Source organism: Anas acuta, chromosome Z (assembly GCF_963932015.1).
Source record: "Anas acuta chromosome Z, bAnaAcu1.1, whole genome shotgun sequence".
NCBI lineage: Eukaryota > Metazoa > Chordata > Aves > Anseriformes > Anatidae > Anas > Anas acuta.
In genome coordinates, this window is record NC_089017.1 from 59,816,385 (window position 1) to 59,838,077 (window position 21,693).

The window sequence follows — 21,693 nt, forward strand, 5'->3', positions numbered from 1 at the left end:
CAAAATAGGCAGTCTTCTAACTCCAAATGGAGAGGTAGCTGGCCAGTCTCAAAACGAAATTTGAAACAAGTGCTATTTGGGAAAACAAAATAAATTAATAAATAAAAGCTTACTTACACTTGCTTGCTTGTTATAGAAAAGACAACAGAAACACAAAGTAGACCAGCAATACTCAGACATGCATCTGAGTTCCCAAGATCCAACTGTGCATCATGGGCATGTCCAAAGACTAAAAGAGTGGAAGCAGATGGGAGCAAACAAATTGGCAGCGTACAAGGATGAGCTCTATGTTACTAGAACTGCTTAATGGGCCAAGAAGCTCACAGTACTCAACCTTGGATGATCCTGTTAAGCTTAAGAATTGAGATATCCACCCGTCTCCTGACAAAATCAGTTTGGAGACAGAACTCTGTACAGAACTTTTAGGGATGTAATCCTGAGATGTCCTTACAATATTCTGCTGCAAGGCAGATGCTCAAACCTCAAAGCATATCTTGTCAGCTGGAGCCTGATAAAGCGGCATATACAAGAGTTTATAACAAAGAACCACTGGAGAAAGTAGACACAGTTCAGATCTTAAAACTTTTAAAACAGATGCAAAGCTTCAAAACTAACAGTTGAAAACAAGCTCTGACTTAATCGTGTATATTTCAAATCACAGGCAGTTAAAAGAATTATCTCTGAAAAAAAAACCAACACAAAACAAAAACAAACAAACAAACAAACAAATAAAACCCTACACCATTCTGCTCACACCTACACAAGCATTAAAACCAGGGAATTTGCTGATATACAACTAAAGACTTGTCAGGTCAGCACCCTCAGATAAAACTTCAAGAGAGAGATGAGTTTATGTTCAGAGCACCGCTGCAGAACCTACGATGGCCAGGGATCTGGGGGCACAGAGGACTTACAGACTTCACAAATCCTGCACACACTAACCAGGGGTAGGCCATATTAGAATATGCTATTCAAAACAAGACAGAGTTTCTTGGCATCTCACATTGCAATTTTTGTGCACAATTGAAAACAGATTTCTTTTAATCTATATGTTTTTCAGCCACTTTCTGAAAAAGACAATGGAAACACAAATTCAGTTCACTGAAAAACTATTAAACATCTGAGATAAACATACTGATTCCTTGGCACCAAAATACAGATTTTCCATCATTAAGTCTATTGAGGGAATATATGCATTTGAAACTCACTCTAATCATAAACACATGTCAGATATATATAGAAGCCCTGCTGTTACTTAAGAATATCATCAGATGATGAATGTAAAATTAATGGAAAACCTGAACGGTCACATTTTCTAGCAGGTAGTTCACCATATGGTGCACAGATTAACCACCTTTATGCTCAGAGGCTCTCAGGCATCTTCTGGGCCATTACATTACTGTTACTTTGGCATGCAGAGTGTTCCTGAAGTGCAATCACTCAACCCTTTCAATCATCACACAATTATTGGTATTGGAAAACCAAGAAAAACTACACCATCATCCTTCAAATCTAATGCTGTTACACTTTCAGTAAGTAACTGGTTACATCACATTTCCCATACATTCTCTTACTCCGTAATCTTGCCATAGAGGGGCAATATGCTCTAAACCTATGCTCTCATTTTACCTAACCAAGACTTTTAAATGTACCTACATTCACTGACATCTGAAGAGACAAGTTGTTTCCTTAAACAGAATTCCAATAACTCAAGAAAATCTTATTTTTCCAATTATACAGGCAGGTATTAAAACTTTCAAGCAATAATGTCTTCAGGATTTTTGATATGGTTTTCCAGTGTTACAGCCTCATACTGAGCTTAAAGAATCTGAAATTTCATAACTTTTTTTTTTTAAAAAAAACGTTTTTTTGTAACTGTTAATTCCTTAGTTTTAAATTGCAAGACTTTAAAAATGACCTGGATAGGAAGGAGGGAACAAGTAGGAACGGTTTTGCATTTTATTTCTCTATGATATATAACAAGGAACTGATAGTTTCATATACACAAATAAAAAGAGCAAAGGACAGCAGCAGCTGTTTTTCATTTTTAGAAATATCAGAAATGTCATTTATTCTATTCTAATTTTGTAACACAATTCTGGGTTACACCACAAAGCATATATATAGAAAGAACTTTTTCAATTTGAAATAGGTTAGTAGCTGTCAGTCGTTAATGTAATCATACTTGTTTTTTAAATAGCATCAAACTCATCTTAACACAGTAGGTTCTGTAAGCAACAGGAACAATGGAAGATGACAACTCATGTGCGTTCCACCTCACATCTTCTCTTCTTGCACACCCTCTGTGGTGTTTTTCAAAACAAGATAAAGAGGTGATGAACTGTGGCCACCTTTCCCTCCCCACTGATTTGGGTTTCTCACTCCTACTCAGGTAAGAGCTGTCACACAGAGGAATAACCTGTTGGAACTATGAGCTTCTAAAATCATGTCAGGTAATCTCAGTTGAAATTGATCGGTGGGTGCCAGTGTTTAGAACAGACTGACGGCCAGACAGGGCTTCCTCATCTGGTGGAACGCATCCTCCTCCCTGCCCCTTCATGTGGATGAAGTTGAAAAAATTATTACCTTCCCTATGGCTACATAAAGGATGCAATTTAGAGACTGTCTTTAGTAACCAAATCATACTGGAAGGAGGCCCCTTCCAACCCAAGCCATTCTATGATCTCTATGACAGAATCACAGATTGGTTTGGGCTGAAAGGGACCTAGAAGACCGTATTGTTCCAGCCCCTCTGCCATGGGCAGGGACACCTCCTGCCAGCCCAGGTTGCCCAAGGCCCCATCCAGCCTGGCCTTGAACACCTCCAGGGATGGGGCATCCACAGCTTCTCTGGGCAGCCTGTGCCAGGGCCTCACCACCCTCTGGGTGAAGAATTTCTTCCTAATATCTAATACAAATCTATGCTTTTTAAGTTTAAAGCTGTTCTTCTTTGTCCTATCATCACACTTCCTGACAAAGAGTCTCTCCCCAGCTTTCCTGTAGGCCCCCTTTAGGTACTGGAAGGCCAGTATAAGGTCTCCCTGGAATCTTCTCTTCTTCAGGCTGGACAATCATAGCTCACTCAGCCTTTATTTGTAGGAGAGGTGCTCCAGGCCTTTGATGATCTTCATGGCCGTCCTCTGGACTCACTTCAACATGCCCATATCCTTCTCGTGCTGGGGCCCCAGAGCTGAACATTGTGCTCCAGGTGGGGTCTCACAAGAGCAGAGCAGAGGAGGAGAATCCCCGCCCTCACCCTGCTGGCCACTCTGCTTTTTGGTGCAGCCCAGGGCACAGTTGGCTTTCTGGGCTGCAAGCACACATTGACAGCTCCTGTCAAGCTCCTCATCCACCTTCATGCCCAGGCCCTTCTCCTCTGGGCTGCTCTCAATCCATTCTCTGCCCAGCCTGTATCTGTGCTTAGGACTGCCTTGACCCAGGTGCAGGACCTTGTGCTCAGCCTTGTTCAACTTCATGAGGTTCACCCAGGCCCACTTCTCATCCACGTCTCTCTGGATGGCATCCCTTCCTGCCAGCACGTCAACCACAGCACACAGCTCGGTGTCTTTGGCAAACCTGCTGCGGGTGCACTCAATCCCACTGTCCATGCCACTGACAAAGATGTTCAGCAGTGCCCGTCCTAATACCAGCTGCTGAGGAACACCACTCGTCACTGATCTCCACTTGGACATTGAGCTGTTGACTGCAGCTCTCTGAGTGCAACCATCCAGCCAATTCCTTACCCACCAAGTGGTCCATCCATCAAATCCATGTCTCTCCAATCTAGAGACAAGGATATAATGTGGCACTGTGTCAAATGCTTTGCACAGGTTGAGGTAGGTGACGTAACCTGCTGTTCCCCTACCCACCAATGCTGTAACCCTGTCAGAGAAGGCCTCCACATTTGTCAGGCACCATCTGCCCTTAGTGTATCCATGTTGGCTGTCACCCTTCACCTCCTTTTTTTCCATGTGCCTTAGTAGTTTCCAGAAGGATCTGCTCTATGATCCTGCCAGACCCAGAACTAATGAATTAAATAGATGAATTAAAGGTAACTGAAATGTCTCGCTATTACTAGTGGTCTTAAATTTGTAGTTTCTATAACCTAGTTTATGGTTTTCTATTTGCAATCATCATTCTAAGTGTAAGTTGTAGGACATTACTAGTACCAAACTTTTATTGCAGTTGTAACTTCCATTTTCAGGACTTCTTAGTGCTTCTGTTTTCCTGTTACATTTTTATGCTATTATCCTAAAAACAATTATTCACAACACAGTTCTACTCTCATGCATGTACATACTGCCCCATCATCCCTGTAAAGTCAGCACCTTTCATTAATAACCTTAAAGACTTCGAGGAGGATATCCATTAAATATGTGATGACAAAAAAAGGGAAACATTATTCCCATTTTTAAGAAGGGTAGAAAGGAGGACCCAGGGAACTACAGACCGGTGAGCCTCACCTCTGTGGCTGGGAAGACCATGAAACAGGTCATCCTGGAAGCAATGACAAGGCACGTGCAAGACAAGGTGATCTGAGACAGCCAGCACAGCTTCACCAAGGACAAGTCGTGCCTGACCACTCTGGTGGCCTTCTATGATAGACTGACTGCCTCAGTTAACAAGGGATGATCAACCAATGTCATCTGCTTGGAATTCTGCAAAGCCATTGACATGGTCCCAACACAGGTTCAACAAGTCCAGGTGCAAGGTGCTGCACCTGGGCACGAACACAGACTGGGAGAACTCACTGAGAGCAGCCCTGCAGAGAAGGACCTGGGGGTTCTGGTGGACAGAAAGCTGAAATAGTTGAAATGAACTTATTCCAATCTAAAGAAAGGACATCAATTTTGATATTGAGCTTAACTAAGGACAGGAATACATTTTAACAGATCCTTGGCTTAGTGATTTAAAACCTGACAGGAGACAGCCTTTTCATGTCAGAGATACATGTGCTACCCCCATGAAAAGCTGTCAAAGCTGCTAGTAGTGTATTTCAACACTGAACTTTAAAAGTATTCTTTCGAGGATGGACAGATGCAGGCTGTAACTAAACTGAGATCACCGCATATGCTACTCTGGTGCTGAAGATGATTTTAAGTTCAGTCTTGCCTAAATCTTTGATCACAAATAGTGACCATACTGAGGCACACGGGTGGCAGCCCAAGAATGGAGAAGGATTTGTCAGAAAATTGACAGACTTCTTAATACTTTTTATACGTTTTATTCTGACATAGAACTTCAGTTGCAGCCGTAGTGATGGGTTCTAGACTAAAGTTTCATGGACTGCACAAAGGATACACATGCAGCTTAGCGTATCTTTTGTTTTTATGTATACACATATGCTCATATGTTATTTATATGTATAAAAGACATGCTAAACAGCTCACAGTTCAAATGATCAATTTTGGAAGACGAGAAGCCTTCAGGAAAAAAAAAAAAAGCCAACCAACCAACAATCAGTCACACAGAGAAAGTATTTACGCCTGAATGTGATATTCATCGCTGAATGCAAAATTCTTCACTTCACCAGTAGTGTTAGAAAGACCACAGACATTCCTGTTAAAGTTAACATCTGGTGTTTGACATGGAAAATTCGCAGGAAACAGTGGTTTCATACATTCAGTTTAACTTCCATTCAAACAGAATCAAAATACTCAAGACAAAAGGAATCCAACACTGCAACACTGATTCCCAGCATTAATCCAATCCTATTAGTCCGTGTTACAGGAAATTGTGCTACAAAATCAATGCAACACGTTTCCAAAAACATGTATCATGCTGACAGATGCAACCATTACATAAAGAAAAGCATATCTAGTGTCTGATATGCAAATCATTGTCTTTACTTCCATACTGAAAGGAAAGAAACTCAACACGATGTCTTATCATGTGGGGATTCTGTGAAAAGTATTTTTTACTACTCTCATAATAAACACTGCTGGGGAAGGGAAACATCATTGTACATACAAGGTAATACATATTCATTCTGATGCAAATTTAAATAAGGGTAACAAATCTGGGCACATAAATCTGTTTTGACAGTAATGTTCCCAATAATTGTTACAAACAATGAAAAAGGAGATGGATATTATTAAGAGTACTGACAGACGATCATTAAAGATCATAAACATATTATAATTATGCACTGAGTATCTATACATAATTCCTAATTTAAGGAGAATATTAACAACCTGAATTTAGGTTAAAAAAAATCATGGGCCCCACAAGAAAAGCAGCTGTTCTACCCAACATTTCTAAAATCAGGCCACAAAACAGCTCAGTGCAAAGACGTAATGATAAGTGCGTGTATTGTACAAAGCTGATGGACTGTAACCCCACTATTACACAAAAGACTGATTCATACAGTAGTTCTTTCCCTATGGTCTATGGATTGCAAAAAAAATATTTTCATAAGCAAAGAATGTTAAAAATCCACATAAGTAATTATCTAGTTATGCTGCAACATAACTACTAAAGGTACTAGCAACAGAAACAGAAGTTTTATATCAATAATAGAATCTATCCTCATCAGAATGTTTTTGTAGCCAGGAGAATTCTTCAGGGGGGCCTTGGAAGGGAGGGAAGGCAGGGGATTGTGGAAAAATCCCCCAAAGCCCAAACGAAAGACAACAACTATTCTCTGCTTGATCCAAAGCCTTTGAAGTTAATGGAAAGTCTTCAATTAAACTGCAAGGGACTTTGCATCAGGCTCCTTTTATGATTTAATGTATTTCCTCAGATTAAATCCACAGAGAATACTGAGTGTTTTTTTTTTTTTTTTTTCTCTTTAATATATTTTCCATTAGAAAGTACATTTTCAAAATAAAGTAAAGCCAGAATCACAAAGTGTACATTTAGGAACGTCAACTAAAATAGAAACCATTATGGTTTTCAAAGTTAGAAAATACAGATACCAGCATTTCTCCTTGGATGCCGCTGTTTAATCAAAATTGTGTGATTCAAAAACGCCATCTTCCTTTCCTTCCCCATTATAAAATTAAAAAGTACTAGAAGTATCAAATATAAAATTTCCTTAATAAATTTACATTTTTAAAAAACAAGTTTATTCGTAAGAGTAAATACTATGTTTGTGTAACCATGTCTTGTTCATGTCTTCTGACCTAAGACTTCCAGTTAGTGCTATACTCTGGGGAACCTGATGCTCCAAATAATTGCTTACTGAGTGTGATACTCAAATGCCTCAAAGTTGGCATCCTTTCACAAAATGCTTTTAACAAACTATTGGTGTGAAATGCATTTTCATTGTAAATATATGAAGAACGACTTAAAGCAACACAAGCTCTGTGACTACCCTATCCTTGCTCTTTTTTTTTTTTTTGCTTGTTGATGATAGAGTTGTGAATTTAAGAAGTTCAAATAATAGTTTAAAAAGAAGGATATGAATCTCAGAATTGCTATTTTAATATTGCGATGTAAATGGTTTCTTTGAAATAAATAATGGTGATACACCATCAGTCCTGTAACTTTATCCTTTGCTCCTTTCAGCTCTTTTTGCCCATACACCTTTCTATCTCGTTCTCATACTCTTCTTGCTCGACTTCTTCAGTCCTGCACTTGCAATCCAGTGAGTTCATGGAGGAGCTTGGTAGGTGGAGTAGTCTCTTCTCAAGTGTGACGTAACAGTATTTTCATTTGATAAATTACAGAAAATCTTTTATTATTGTTGTTAATATTTTAGCTAGTTCTTAAATCCCAGATTTGTATGAGCCATGGATATTAATTTCACTCACCCCCAAAATAACCCCCAGAACTGTAGCATAAAAACCTTTAAGCATCCATTAAAAACTGACAGACCTAAAGCTAAACAGCACTAATGTCATCCCTCCAAAATCACATGCTAAGTACAGCTGTTCTCAAAAATCTTAGTGTGCACCAGGCTGCACAGTCAAATCCTGGCATGTATCTGCCTATGGCCATGCATAAGCTGCCTGAGATCCTGTTCCTAAAGCCTTAGAATTCCATCTAAATTCCAAACAAGACAAAGCTGGTCGCTGAACACGAAGCAATCCAAAATAAGCTGACCAGGCCTTACATTAACAAAAAAGCTTCTAAAGGCCTAGTAATGGATTACATTTCTGGACTAGAAGAAATTTCTCAACACGCCTGGAAATTGCAGCAAGCTTTTCAGTAATGCTGAGATGCAGAAGAATATGCCATGGCACCAAGCTTTGGTGATCATTATAAACTTCAAGTTTGCTGCACAGAATCCTCTTTTCAGACAAGCATCTGCATACTTCAGACATGAGAAGACTGGAGGAGAAGGTGAAAATACAGGATTTAGTAGGAAAAGGTGGTTCCAAGGACCACACATGAGAGCTCAGTGCAGAAAAGAAAACCTCTGTTACTAATGTTATGTATCTAGGAGCAAAAAACAGAGGACATACATTTATCATCTGCAGATTGACCTGCCTACTAAGATACTAATCATGTGCTCAGTGTAAGCTGCCATAGTAATGTATACTGGTGCTCTATTCTTTACTAAAGGAAAAGTTCATCAGGTCCTTTGCATTTTCAATTTCACGTTTTCCCCTAAAAATCTGAAAGTTAATGAATTTTGAAGCATGTAGATTATTTAGGAAAAAATAAGAATATTTTGATTTAAGGCAGTATGACATTTCAGATCTTTGCCTGGAGAAGAGAGTTCCATTATGCTGCTGTAGGATTCTGTAATTCTCACTGTTTAAAACACAGCATTTTTTTTTTTTTCATGTTCTATATACCAAGTTTGTACTGGAAATAAAACTAAGTGAGGTGCTACAAGAAGTTAGTATCTGTTATCAGTACGGGAAACAAAAGTAACTGGAGTTACGATGAAGGTGCTCATAGATGGATTAGTGTCCTCTTTTTTTGGAGAAACAACACAGATGATGTCTCTAATACCACAAAAATATGATTGCATATTAACTTATCTATCCAGACTATCTTAACCTATCTAACTTACCTTGAAACTATGTTAACAGTAGATAATGGTTATGGCCCTTGCTAGCTCCTAAATCAGTTCCCTACTTGTAATGAAGAACTTTTTTTACGATTAGCTTTTGATTTATACTTCTGGAGTGCTGGAGCACACCACTAAGAAACCAAGCCTACCATATCAGTTCAGGGACACATGCTATAAAGAACAGTTCAAAATGTATCCCAGTTGGAAGGCAAGTTAAAAGAAAAAAAAAAAAATAGACAACAGAACTGGCACGTTTTTCAATTTTAATGACTAGCAAAAACATTCATTGCTGACAGTACACAACTGCATAAAAAAAGTGCACAAAACTCATTCAAAACCTAGAAAATAGCTTTCATTTTTCAACAGCTGTATCTAAGCACCAACTATATACAGTTGAAGTCACATGGCAACATTTATTACAATCTTTACAACAGACTTTATCACCTGTTAACAGTAATGGTGCCAGCTGCAGCAATATTAAAAATGGGCTTTGAAAGTTTCATCAGAGGTGCACAAATGACTGCTCACCCACTGCTTCCTGTCTTACATTAACATGGCCAGCCCTATGACATTTTTATTAATGTAAAACAGAAAAAGTCTAGTGTCATGTGGCTGGTGAATTGCCAACTCACTCCTCAACTATAATTTTGATTCGCTTATCAGGAACCATCAGTATAACAATCTTGACAGCTAAATCATAAAAACTGCAGTTACAGTGTCACTTGCTAAATGGCACAATTTTATTGTACTTCACTGAAATCTATGTAAACTCTTTCTAAATAGAAAAGTATGCTTATCTTATTCTGAAAAATATATGGGAAAACATAGTAATAGAACATAAAATCTCAGTGGGCAGAAGGAATGAAACAAGTATCTTGACTACACGTCCACTATGCAAAACTAATATTCAGCATTCCACAGTGAATTAAAAGCAGATTGCCTTTTATCAATGAAAACAAACCTATTCGGAAAATGAAAACAGCCACAGGATGTTTTGCTTCAAATATTTCGAAATTCGAGTTAATGAAAAGGTAAACAGTGTGTTCGACATTTCATGTGACCTACAGAATATTGATATAGATTTTTTTCCCCAAATTTTATTATTTCTAACTAACTGTGGGAAAAGAAGGAATAATACATTGGAAAATTAACTTCTGCTAAAGCATGCGAGGGATACATTCTTTAGCTGGGGATATGCTATGGCCAACCAGTGAAGTTAAGATGGCTAAGCTACCACTTATCAACAGTGCTGCAATGCTAAGGATAACCCCGCCACCCCAGAGGTTTAAAAGAGCATCAGCAACCATACAAACACTTGTTTTGAAAAAGGAGACCTGTTCTCTACAAAGCACAAGACGAACAGACTTTCCCACAACCACAAAACATTACCAGCTGCAGAAAGTAACACAAATAACAAAAGATCTTAAAAACCAAAACAATGCCATGAAGACACCTGTATTATCTGTTTTCAACAATTCCTGCTAAATGAAAGTCTATTTTAAATACATTTAGAAAGCAGTCAACCAGGACTATGAAAACATGAATCCTATTATTTTGGAAGAATATGTATACTCAGGGCTAGGACAATTTCACAGACTTCTCTTACACTTTTCCCCTCTGCTTACACCTGAGGAAATACTAGGAAAAGCAATGAATACACAAAATAAATTAGTAAGATTAACAATACCTCTTTTTACATTCTTGGCAATGGAATTATCCTCTTAGACAATAAAATTCCAACTATAAACCTGTAAACTCTTCTAAAACTCTTTTATTTCATCTGGGGGCTTCTACACCTTTTGAGAATGCAATCAGCACAAGCTTGATGCATTTGAACTCTTGGCAGAGAATCTTCTACAGTATTAAATGACAAAATGTTTTATTGTTTGAATTTTAGCACCCTCTTTAAAGTCCCTCTCCACATGTCCTCTCTATCATGAATCTTTTCACATCTGCACCATTTCTGACACCATAGTAACCAGTAAGTAGCTCACATTCAGAATGGAAAATCTTGGTCAAGTAACTTTAAAAGAATGCTGCCTTTTAGCTCCTTGTCATTATCTCTGTGGCCCTTTCCTGACTCTCTTCCATCATTAAGAGAAGCAAAAACATAAGACACTTCCATCCAAACACTGCTCCAAAAATACTGAATTCCTATGATATGAAGTGTACTATAATATCACACAGTCACAGAAGGGCTGAGGCTTACAGAGAGCTCTGGAGGCACCAGGTCCTGCCCCTGCTCCAGCAGGGCCACCCCAAGCAGGTGCCCAGGACCACATCCAGGTGGCTTCTGAAGATCTCCAAGGTGAGAGACTCTAGAGCCTAAGTGGACAACCTGTGCCAGAGCTCGGTCACTGGCATATCAAAAAGTGTTTCCTGATGTTCAGGCAGAACCTCTGATGATCCAGTTTGTGTCCACTGCCTCTTGTCCTGGCACTGGGAACCACCAAGAGCCTGGCTGCATTCTCCTTGCACCCTCCCTTCGGGTATTTACATAAATTAATGAGATCCACCCTGAGATTTCTCTTCTCTGGCATACTAATTTTATTTTGTTTCAGTGAAATCCTGCTCCACTTTATGCTGATGGATGAACTGCACTACACATGGTTGTGCTTTGAAATAGTACGGTTATATTGCAAACAAGTGATGCCATTATAGAGGAAATGATTCAATTCTACATGAAAACTTCTGTCCATGATGTAGATTTCAGACTCTTCCCAGTCCTCAGTAAACCACCCATAGGAATTTAGGAGAATCTGGTGGAAATACACAGTTTCATTTACTGATATTTTTTGATTCAGAATTGCTATGTATAATCATTTCTGCAGCACCTTTTAGAAGGGTACTTATTTCTGCTCTTCTTCACTTTTCTTTTAGAGTGTTATGCCTGCTCTCATCCTCAACTACTTATTACAAAGAACATCTGCACACTTCTGTGCCTTCATTTCATCCCTTACAGGTACGCTCTTTAGTTAATATTTAGTAACATACCATCATTAGTGGGTTTCAGGAGAAGCACTGCATTGAAATTCATGAGCCATGTTGGTGTTAATATCCCACCTTTATTTCAGGCTAATGTTTTGTTCACATGGGTGAACAAAGCTTCTCTCTGCCTCTAGAAGTATTTAGAGCTTATTTGCAACTGTTGTTAAAAGCTTTGATTATTTACATTAACTGATCCATGTGTATATACTACATAAACATAACAAATCTATTTATAAAGACAGAAAGAACACTACTATGCTTCCTGGTATGCAACTCTAGTTACTAGGGATTAGCTGGCCAGCCCTGATGACAAGCTACTCATGCTAAACAACTATATAGTGTTTTGTAGACGTGTCCTAGTGGATACACTTCCTTAGAAAAGGAAGGCCTGTAGGGAGAACCTTATATAACATACACAAGACAGCACGCAAATGCAGGTACCCAGCCACATACGCACCTTTTCCTAAGGAGCTCGCATACTCTCTCACACTCACGGAACAAGGTGCAGAAAACCAAGACCAACAAGTCTTACCTTTTTGCAGACACTTTCAAAGTTAATTTCTTTCCCAAGTGCAAGTTTGGTAACTTGATCTGGCTTTATTTCCTGTGGATGAAAGATATATATATTCTTTAGACTTCACTAAACATTTCTAAGTTTTATGTTCCTCATAAACATTATAACTTTATAGCATCTCCTGTTGATTAACTAAAGGAAGAAATTCAGTTTGTTATATACAGACTTTTTGTTGTTGTTTATGTAAATACTACATTTACTTAAAAACATTAATTTAAACTTCAATTAATTTAAACATAAATTTAAACTTATATCTGACTATCTAATATTACTAAGGGAAATGGAGATTTTCAAAAGCAAAGTATGTAGAATGGTGATCTTATTTCTAGAAATTGTCTGTATTGATTGTGCTTCATAAAAGCTTTGAAAGGTTATGAAATTCCACAATTCTCATAGACTCTGAAGTTACATCAGAACTGACCAACATATGTGTATATGTAAGGTTGAGACGATGAAACTGAAGTTGAAAAGTAAAATAAAATAATTATAAAAAATAGAAATCCTTCTTTTCTGAAGGTAATATACATGCAATTTCCATTCCCAGACTTAAGAATTAACTACTGTTATGCTGAGCCCAAATACCTTTTACGCATTCACAGTTCTGAAAAATTTCACAGATAACACAGATAACTAGTTATTCTGATAGCTATCATTAAGATCGAGATTGTATCTATATGCTGCTGGCTTCAACACTTGAAGAAAATTATCCATACACTGAATTTCTGAAACTCCAGGAAAGCAGATGCCTTAAGTCTAAATTACAGCAAATCACAACACTTGTGGTCAATTAAGAAGAAAAAAAATAAACTGGAGATGCATATGCAAAATATTAAAGTTTGACAAAGTGCTGCATGTCCAGATGATTGTGTGCCCCTGCAGTTGAATACTATGCTTAGATTAAGACAAGAGAGACACTGAAAACCCATTCAAGCAATTACTGCAACTATTAGGTCAGAATAATTAATGTACTGGCCAAGATCAAATGTAATCAAATGTAAGTCAAATTTTGCAAGACATTATAGTTTACACCTCTAAAAGAAGATTATGGAAAGACTTTCATGTCTACTTCTTACTTTCTTGTATTACCCTAATTTATCATCCTTGATAAATATTCTAACATTTCCATTAAACATCCCACTCCATTGTTAGATTTCCATATTTTATCCTCTTCCTAACTCAGCTCTAGAGCAGTCTGTGCATGTACTTGGTTCTTCCTGAAATTAGACAGTCATACCATTAATTTCAAAATCTTACATTGTTGTTCCTTCCGTATATTAAATCCGAGAGTTGCATCTTACATAGGTCTTTAAGATACTGTGTAAATACGTGTCTTAAAACTATGTGTAGGCATATAATAGCAAGAATAAGCTAACAGGACAAAATGGAGAAACTAAAAAAAAAGAAATCAGTTTTTGTGAATGTCAGAAGAGCTTTCTGACAACGAGACCTAGATGCCTGCAAAATCATCTCCCAGAGGTACCGGTGGAAGCCCAATCATTTGGCATGCAGAATCCAGACTGGAAAAACACTGGTGAATATAGGAAACAATCTTACACTGGCAGATGGACAGACTGCATGACCTAATAGAATCTAGAGATGGAAAAGACCTATGATTCAGTTTTCCATGACTTTCCAAAGTGTTTCACAGATGGTGAAAGTAGGACACAGTAGTTAAGTGACATGCTTACAGTCACATAGTTGGTTGGGAGCTATGCATGAAGCTCTGGAACCCAGTACTGTTCATTAAATTTAGCTGTTTCTTTATATTAAAAAAGAACAGGTAATTTATATGATCTTCACTACCTTAACGTTGCAGAATCACACATATTGATGGAGCAGGAGTAAGTTTGGAATGTGAGGTCGTGAATGGAGCTTTACTGAAATGCTTAATACACAGAGTGAGACTGTGAACCTAAAAAGCCCGAATTTATAAACATCTTCTTCACTTTCCTTAGATTTAAGGCAGAACAAGCATTTCAGATTTATATGCCCTTCAGCAATACCTCATTTTTGTGAAAGTAGCCATATGAGTGAAATTACTGGGCTATACAGACCTTTCTTCTGCCTCTATTAATGGTCAGCAGCAGACAGGAGAACAGGAAGAGAATACCGTGATGTTTTTCCCAGCACAGCCTTCTCAACTTTGAGGTGCACACTTCCGAAGAATTCCCAACTCACAGAGAGAACCTTTGCATTTACTACCTGCTTCCATCACTTCTATTAGGGGCTGTTGCAAGTGGCTAGTGCCTCCCATCTCTGAGACCCATAGATTCCTCCCGCCCTGCTGCTGGAGCCCAGCCCTGTGCACCTTGGAGCCCCTCGCAAACACCAGCACCTGTAGGATCAACCTACATCAACCAGTGCAGGAAAAATACAGACACTCTGCTGGCCCCTACCAGCAGGGTGGGTGATGCACTGACACCCTCACTCGCCCCGTCTCAGCAGTATCCGTGCGCAGGACACGCGCTGTCCCTGTCTCCTCTCTGCAGCTGGCTGTTGGGACACATGCTATTTCTTGCTTCTGTGGCTGAGGTGGAGACCCTCATCTGCTCCCGTTGTAGGCTCAGGCAGCTTACATAGTGGTCTGACTCTAGTAGCTGGCCCGTACTCAGTCATGCTGGTCCTGCTGCCCTTTACGTTGTGCACTGATAACCATCATCCACCAGCACACCAGTGGATGCCAGATAGGATGCTGTTGTGAACGGTGCTGGCTGTACACCCAGAGGTCAGTAGTTTCTGTCATAACTCATGGGTTTCACCTCTTTCCTACACGAGGAAGGGCAGCCAGCATGCAGGCGAGTTGGACATGGTGATCCCAATAGCTGATTTTTGTTTTGATCATCCCCAAGAAGATAATAGGTGATTAGAGACAAGCTGAACAGATCATTTTGTTCGGATTCCAAACTGTCCCTACCTCACCAACTACCACAAACCCTTTCAGAGACAGGGACATGAGCAAGGTGGGGATCTCTGCAGGCTGGTGCACACAATGGGAAGCACACCAGCACTGTCTCACCTGCCTGGTGCCTGGGCTGAGCTGAGAGCTCTGGCAGGGACAACAGTGATGAGATGAGCAGGGAGCAAGCGAGCAGCAGCACAGGACCAGCCCGAGTCCCTGCACCAGGCCGTGCTGGCTGCTCCAGCAGCTACTCTGCACTTTGGGGGGAAATCAGGCTAAATGGACCTGTCAGCCAGTTGGACCTTGTTAAGGCTGCAGGCAGATGACTAGGCCTTGGCCCAAGATTAAGCTGAATAAACAGGATGTGAAAAACTACTGGACATGACATAATAAAATTGCTGGATGTGACAGATAATGCAAGAAGCTGACAATACGGCTGGATTTTACAGATCTTTAAGGGAGAGCTACGTGAAAAACAGACAAACTCCAGAGAAAGCTTAAGGAGTACTGGGGAGCCTTAGGGGAGGACATCTTGTACGGCTGGCAGTACCCGGGTAGCCACACCAGCTACACCACGTAAAGCCAAGGCTACCTGGAGTCGCCTGAAATTTGGGTGTGGGTATAGCAATGGGGACAAACGAAGTAACAGGTGGGCAAAGGTTAGATCGGAATGGAAACAGGGATGGCCAAGGCAGTGAAAGGCTGGGCTGTGAAACGTGCAGATGGGACAACACAGCATGCAGCCAGACAGCCTCGCGCAGCCCCTCAGCTCCACGGCCAGTACCGCAGGCAGAGATTTCACTCCACCACCCATGGAAATTTAGAACAGCATTTTTTTTTTTCTATAAATGATGAAGTTTATTTAAATAAGCTGTAACTGTCTTGCATAGAAAAACAAAGCTATATCGCACAGAAGTATGCAAAGCATAAATGGCATCTGAAAATTCAATGTCATACCAACACTGGTCATGGTTGCTCAGATTACACTTTATCCAGGTGATACTGAGGAAGATACACATTTTAACATAAAGGGAATGGTAATGTAATTTCTTGAATAGCCTTCAGAAGACAGGAAAGACAAAAAAACCTGTCGGATGAGATTTTGACACATCTCAGAAATGCAAGATTATTCACATAAAATGTATTCCCGGCTATGCTGTCTAAGGCAATTTTAGATGACTCAGAAGAAAAAGTTGCCAGTAGTGGCCTGTGGAAGCAATTTAGGAGTTTAAGTCCTCACTCTGTTAAAAACCATACCTAGTACGCGACCTCAATTTTGTTTTGACTAGTATTTTCCTTTTACCTTTATCAATTCTGTCATTTTTATCACCATGTTTTCATACGTTCTTAACTGTTCAAGTCTTAAGCCTTTCCTTATGAAATTTCACCATATGTACCCATCTTTATACAATGATTTTTTCTTACAATGAGAAAATTTCTTTAAAAAGAAGTAAGTAAGTGATTCAGGGTATATACAAGTATCTAACACAAGACTCGCACCTAGTATCAAATATTTCTGTTGAAAACTCCCCTGTAGTTTGTTGCCTACTACTGCACTCAGATCTTTTAAAACATTAACATTTTTTTTACCCTTGAAACAGTTTGTTTCTTACCCATTACTGCACTCAGATCTTTTAACATATTATCCCTTGCATGGGTATTTGCGGCTACCTTCTCATAAACTAAGTTTATTACCTTTTTCTTTTGCATTTAGTCTCATTTTGTTGTCCCCTGCCATTTTTTAGGTCCTTTAGTAGAAAATACATTTATTTCAGTATAGGTTATCAGATCCTTTTTTTCTATGACTAATGACTGTATCTAATGACTAATGACTACAGTCTAATGACTGCATGGTTTCCTGTCACGAACAGTTTGTCATCTTTTCTAAGCCTCTAAATGTCCTGTATTTCAGCCATTCAGAGCAAAAGTATCCTTTGACTCTGAAAATACCACCATTGTGAAGCACTTACACAAAAACAGATTATATGCTCACAGTATAGTGAGTATATATATACTCACCATATATACTCTACTACATAGTAGAATATATTCCAAAGAGTGAATCAACAGTGGTTTACCTAAAAGGTTACATGTTCTTCATAAATCCATGGTAAGAGTACAGGTTTGTTTCAACTGTGAAGGCCTGTTATCAATAAATGCAATACTCTAATAGGTGATTGTGAAGAAAAAGTGACACTAACTTAAGCCATTTTTTATTCCTGACAGTTGAGAAAATGCAAATACTTGGCCAGCAACTGTGAACTAAATATACATACATTACATATGTATATATATATATATATATATATTTATACATATGAGTTGCTAAGTCTCATTAGTGGATCATCATAACAAAATTAATGAAACTCTGCCTGTCTAAAAATAAAAACAAAACAAAACCCAAAACAAACCCACCTCCAAAACTCATCCTCCTCACCCCCATTTTATCAGATTTGAAACCAACGTGTATAGTATGGGAAAAGAAGTGGGAAAAGAAGGGAATTTGGATAATATTCATAGCAGAACAGTAGGACAGAAAATTTGAGCTGGTAAGTAAAAATTTAATATTGTCTAGTTAAGTGTGGCTTAAGCTTATTAATAAATTTATTAAAAAGATCAATGCTACACTGAGATATTTACGTTATTATAAAATTTCTATGTAATTTTTCCAAAAGACCAGAATTAAAGCACTTCTGGGTAGGTAGCCACCTGCCAGCCAGAACTGACAAACTATTACCAAGTCACTTCCCAAGATCCCTTTTGAGTAATTAAGTGCAATGAAATTTCTCTATTACAGGATGAAAATTTGTCCTTACATAACCTAAGTAATTCTTTTTTTGCATTTCTTCTCATTTTCTACTACCATTTTTAAGAAAAGAATAAAATGGGATACAGAGTCTGTCTTGGTAATATCATACAGAAGAGGACGACTCTCATTCTGGACAAAAAGCCCATAGCCTTTCTGGCTCCTGGAAATTTAATCTTTCATTTGGCTTTATTATTTTCCTCAGTGGAATCCAGGCAATCCAGGTCACACTCATCTTTATCCATTACATTCAAATTACATAAAATCCTTCCAGAGAAGTCTACTGATTTGTTGCAAATTTCCATAACTGCAGCTTGAAGTTAGGTGAATTCAGAGAGTGTTATAAGCTGCTTGCTTATGACTGCAACTTCTGCAGTAAAGCTTTTCATGGCTAAAGACCCACACTTGTTTGAATTATTTCCTGTTTTGTTGACTGTCACAAGTAATCCTGAAGATCCATTTATCTTCTCCAGCTGAATGACACTAGAATGCCTGAATGATGCAACTACACCATTTACTTTACCTGACGCTAAGACAGAGATTGGATAATCGTTAAAATGTTTCATTCCAAACCGACAACAACATCGGCTGATATCCACTAAGTCAATCCATATAGTACCAGTATCTTGGTACTAAAAATTCTATTGCTAGCAGCCACTAAAAAATATCTGGTCTTAACATCCATGTGTTTCTATTAAAAATATGGCATGTTCTGAAATTGTGGCAAGTAAAAAACAGAATTTTTCCATCAGAAATTCAATCTAGAATTTCACTCTTTCATTGTAAAAAGACCTACCATCATCTTCTGTTGCAGCAGATTGCAAACAGACACTTTCTATAATGCTTCATATCCATGGAAAAAAAGGCACTATGCTGGAGTTAACAAATTTCAGATTACTGTTGCAGAAGTATGAGGTTTTAAGTCCAAAGATGTGAATCCTATAAGAGCTGGTAACAGCCTCACTGGAGGTAGATTGATACACATGGAGTCTATGATGACACTGTCAAGACCATCCCTGCCACAGGTCCAAATTTAACTGACACCCAGAAAATTAAGGTATACCAGCTTCCAAGTCACTCATTCAGAATAGCTGCCCTTCAGAAGTATCTAAACATCTTTATGTCCTATAAGCTAAAAAGTGTTTTTTTTGTTTGTTTGTTTGTTTTTTTAAACAGTCATTTGGTAAAAACAAGCTCGCCAATCCTAGAAGTGTCAGCTCCCCCACCAGCCCATGCAGCTGAAATGGGTGTTCATGCTACCACACCTAGGAGCTGGGCAGATCCAGCACTTCAGGTCGCCTAGTTTGCAGAAATCCTTCATACGTGTTGGAGAAAGGAAGGCCTTGTTGCGTCTCAGTTCATGCTAGGTTTAAATAAAATGCAATTAAAAGCACTTATTTGTAAACAGACAAAGGCAATTACAGATTTATGAAGTGTAAAGAAAGGAAAGACAAGATACACTAGGGTTCAGTATCTCTCTGCCTTACTCTGGGTGACTGGCTGCTCTTCCTGACAAGGCGACACTCAGGATTTTCAATGTTTATGCACATTTACTCTAGAGCCTGCACTTTTCAGACAGAGAAAGTGAGGGGAGTCAGTTTAGGAGTCACAGCCTTGGTCTCTTCGGTGACTCACTGGCAGACTTGATGTAAGCACGTAAAGATTATACAAATGCACAATATCATACTGCCTATTAACAGAGACTGTAAAGTACAATAATTAACCACTATGGGGTGAAAGTGTTTGGAAGGATCGATTCCCAATCACTTTCATCTAGTATAATCTAAGACACTGTCAGAGTAGGGACCAAACATTGAGGCGTATGTGCACTCAAAGTTCATATAAGCAAGACAAATAAAGCAGCATGTTACTAATTTTATTAATATTATTTTTTTAATAAATGAAAATTACAGGTCACATTGCAATGAGGGCAGAAATGTCTTCTCAGATGGCAATGCTCTCTCTGCATGTTGCATGGACTTCTCACTATTAAACTGTTTTTATACTATCAATCTTAAGAACATTTACTGATATTGTTTGAATAAATACTCTTTTGGAAGTTTGCATGTTTTCAGGAGCGACTTCATATTTTAATAAATGACTCCACCAGTTAAACTTCTGCAAAACTTACAGGCAACATAGTCTGTCAGAAATTGGAAGTATGTGGATATATAGATTTAGTTTTCCGCAGAAGTCGGGTTTTACTGTAAATACCTGTGTCATGAAGAACAAACAGCTACAAGAAAGCAAAACCACAATAGAGAGAGATCTCATGGAACATTTTTTGGTCTACCAGTCTAGCCAAAAAGGCTTTTCCCGGCAACCTGACTGGATGACTTGATACTATATCATCACACACTGAAACCAAGGGTTTCATACAGTAAAAATGAAGACATTTTCTCTCTAATTGTAGACAAATTAAGTGAATTATAATTTAAATACATTCTCCTGTGTCATTACTGTTGAAGATTGTTATTATGTCCTATAGTGATTATGGTATTTTTCACTTATCAAAAATCTAGATGCTGTATTACAAAGAGGAAGAACAGTATAAAAAGAAAGTGCTCTACAGTTGTTAATTTTCCTAAAGTATGCAGTCAAGAAACTATCACGTTTTTAATATAACTTCGCAACTTTCATCAATTGCTTTATTTTTTTTTAAAGGAATTTAATGTTGTTCTAACTTGCCTTTTATTCAACATATGACTTTTATATAAAAATCTTCCTTGAAATAATTAATTTTCAGTTTTGTTGTATTAGTAACAACATGGGCAAGAATACCACAGTACAGATTAAGAAAAACAATAGAACTTAATTGTATTTTAAAATAACAAAACAAAAGCAGTCACTAGAGGAAATTTTCAGAGTGGAATAGAACTTCCCAAAAAATCAAAAGCTGCACAGCAGTCTTAGTTTAGATGAATACATGGCATTCAATCTTGATAGGAACTAACTGTCACTAACCTGTTAAAAAAAATGCACTCTGAAATTACATTTACTCATTGGGAATGTAAGAATGTATTTCAAGTGGAACTTGTCTAGCAATTGTTCTTTCTGTAAACTACACTGGTGTCAGGTTTTTGCTGGCACCAATTTTAAACATTACTAAATGTCTACAGTATTGCTGTCTCAGTTTAGATCCAAGTGAAATTCAATGTCAACCTGCAAGTTTTTATCTACTAAGTTTCACACTAAAAATAAAAAAATCAAGTTTTCTGTTTATAATGTTGTCTAGAAAAATAAAGTTATTAAAATCCTCATCAAATAAAACTACACAATATTACTGTAAACACAGTTTTGTCCAAATGGATACTTTCCTCTAGCTAAATATCCTTAATCTGATATCCTTTACAAGCTCTCTTAAAAGCAAAGAATGAAGCTGAGGGAAAGATACTTAGTCATACAGTTTAATAATAAAACAAAGCTTAAAACCAACTTCCCAAAAAAAGAGTTAACATAGT

The 21,693-nt window shown here is 38.2% G+C and overlaps 1 protein-coding gene across 3 annotated transcripts in view; it reads right to left on the reverse strand.

The window, feature by feature from the left end:
- SRFBP1 (serum response factor binding protein 1) overlaps positions 1-21,693 on the reverse strand; it is a 76,918-nt gene that overhangs the window by 12,268 nt on the left and 42,957 nt on the right. For 2 of the 3 annotated variants that reach the window (XM_068666612.1, XM_068666613.1), the window contains exon 4: positions 12,486-12,557. The exons of the other annotated variant lie outside the window; for it this stretch is intronic. In XM_068666612.1, coding sequence (XP_068522713.1) covers positions 12,486-12,557 — 72 coding nt within the window. The remainder of the gene's footprint in view (positions 1-12,485; positions 12,558-21,693) is intronic. 3 annotated transcript variants of the gene reach the window in all.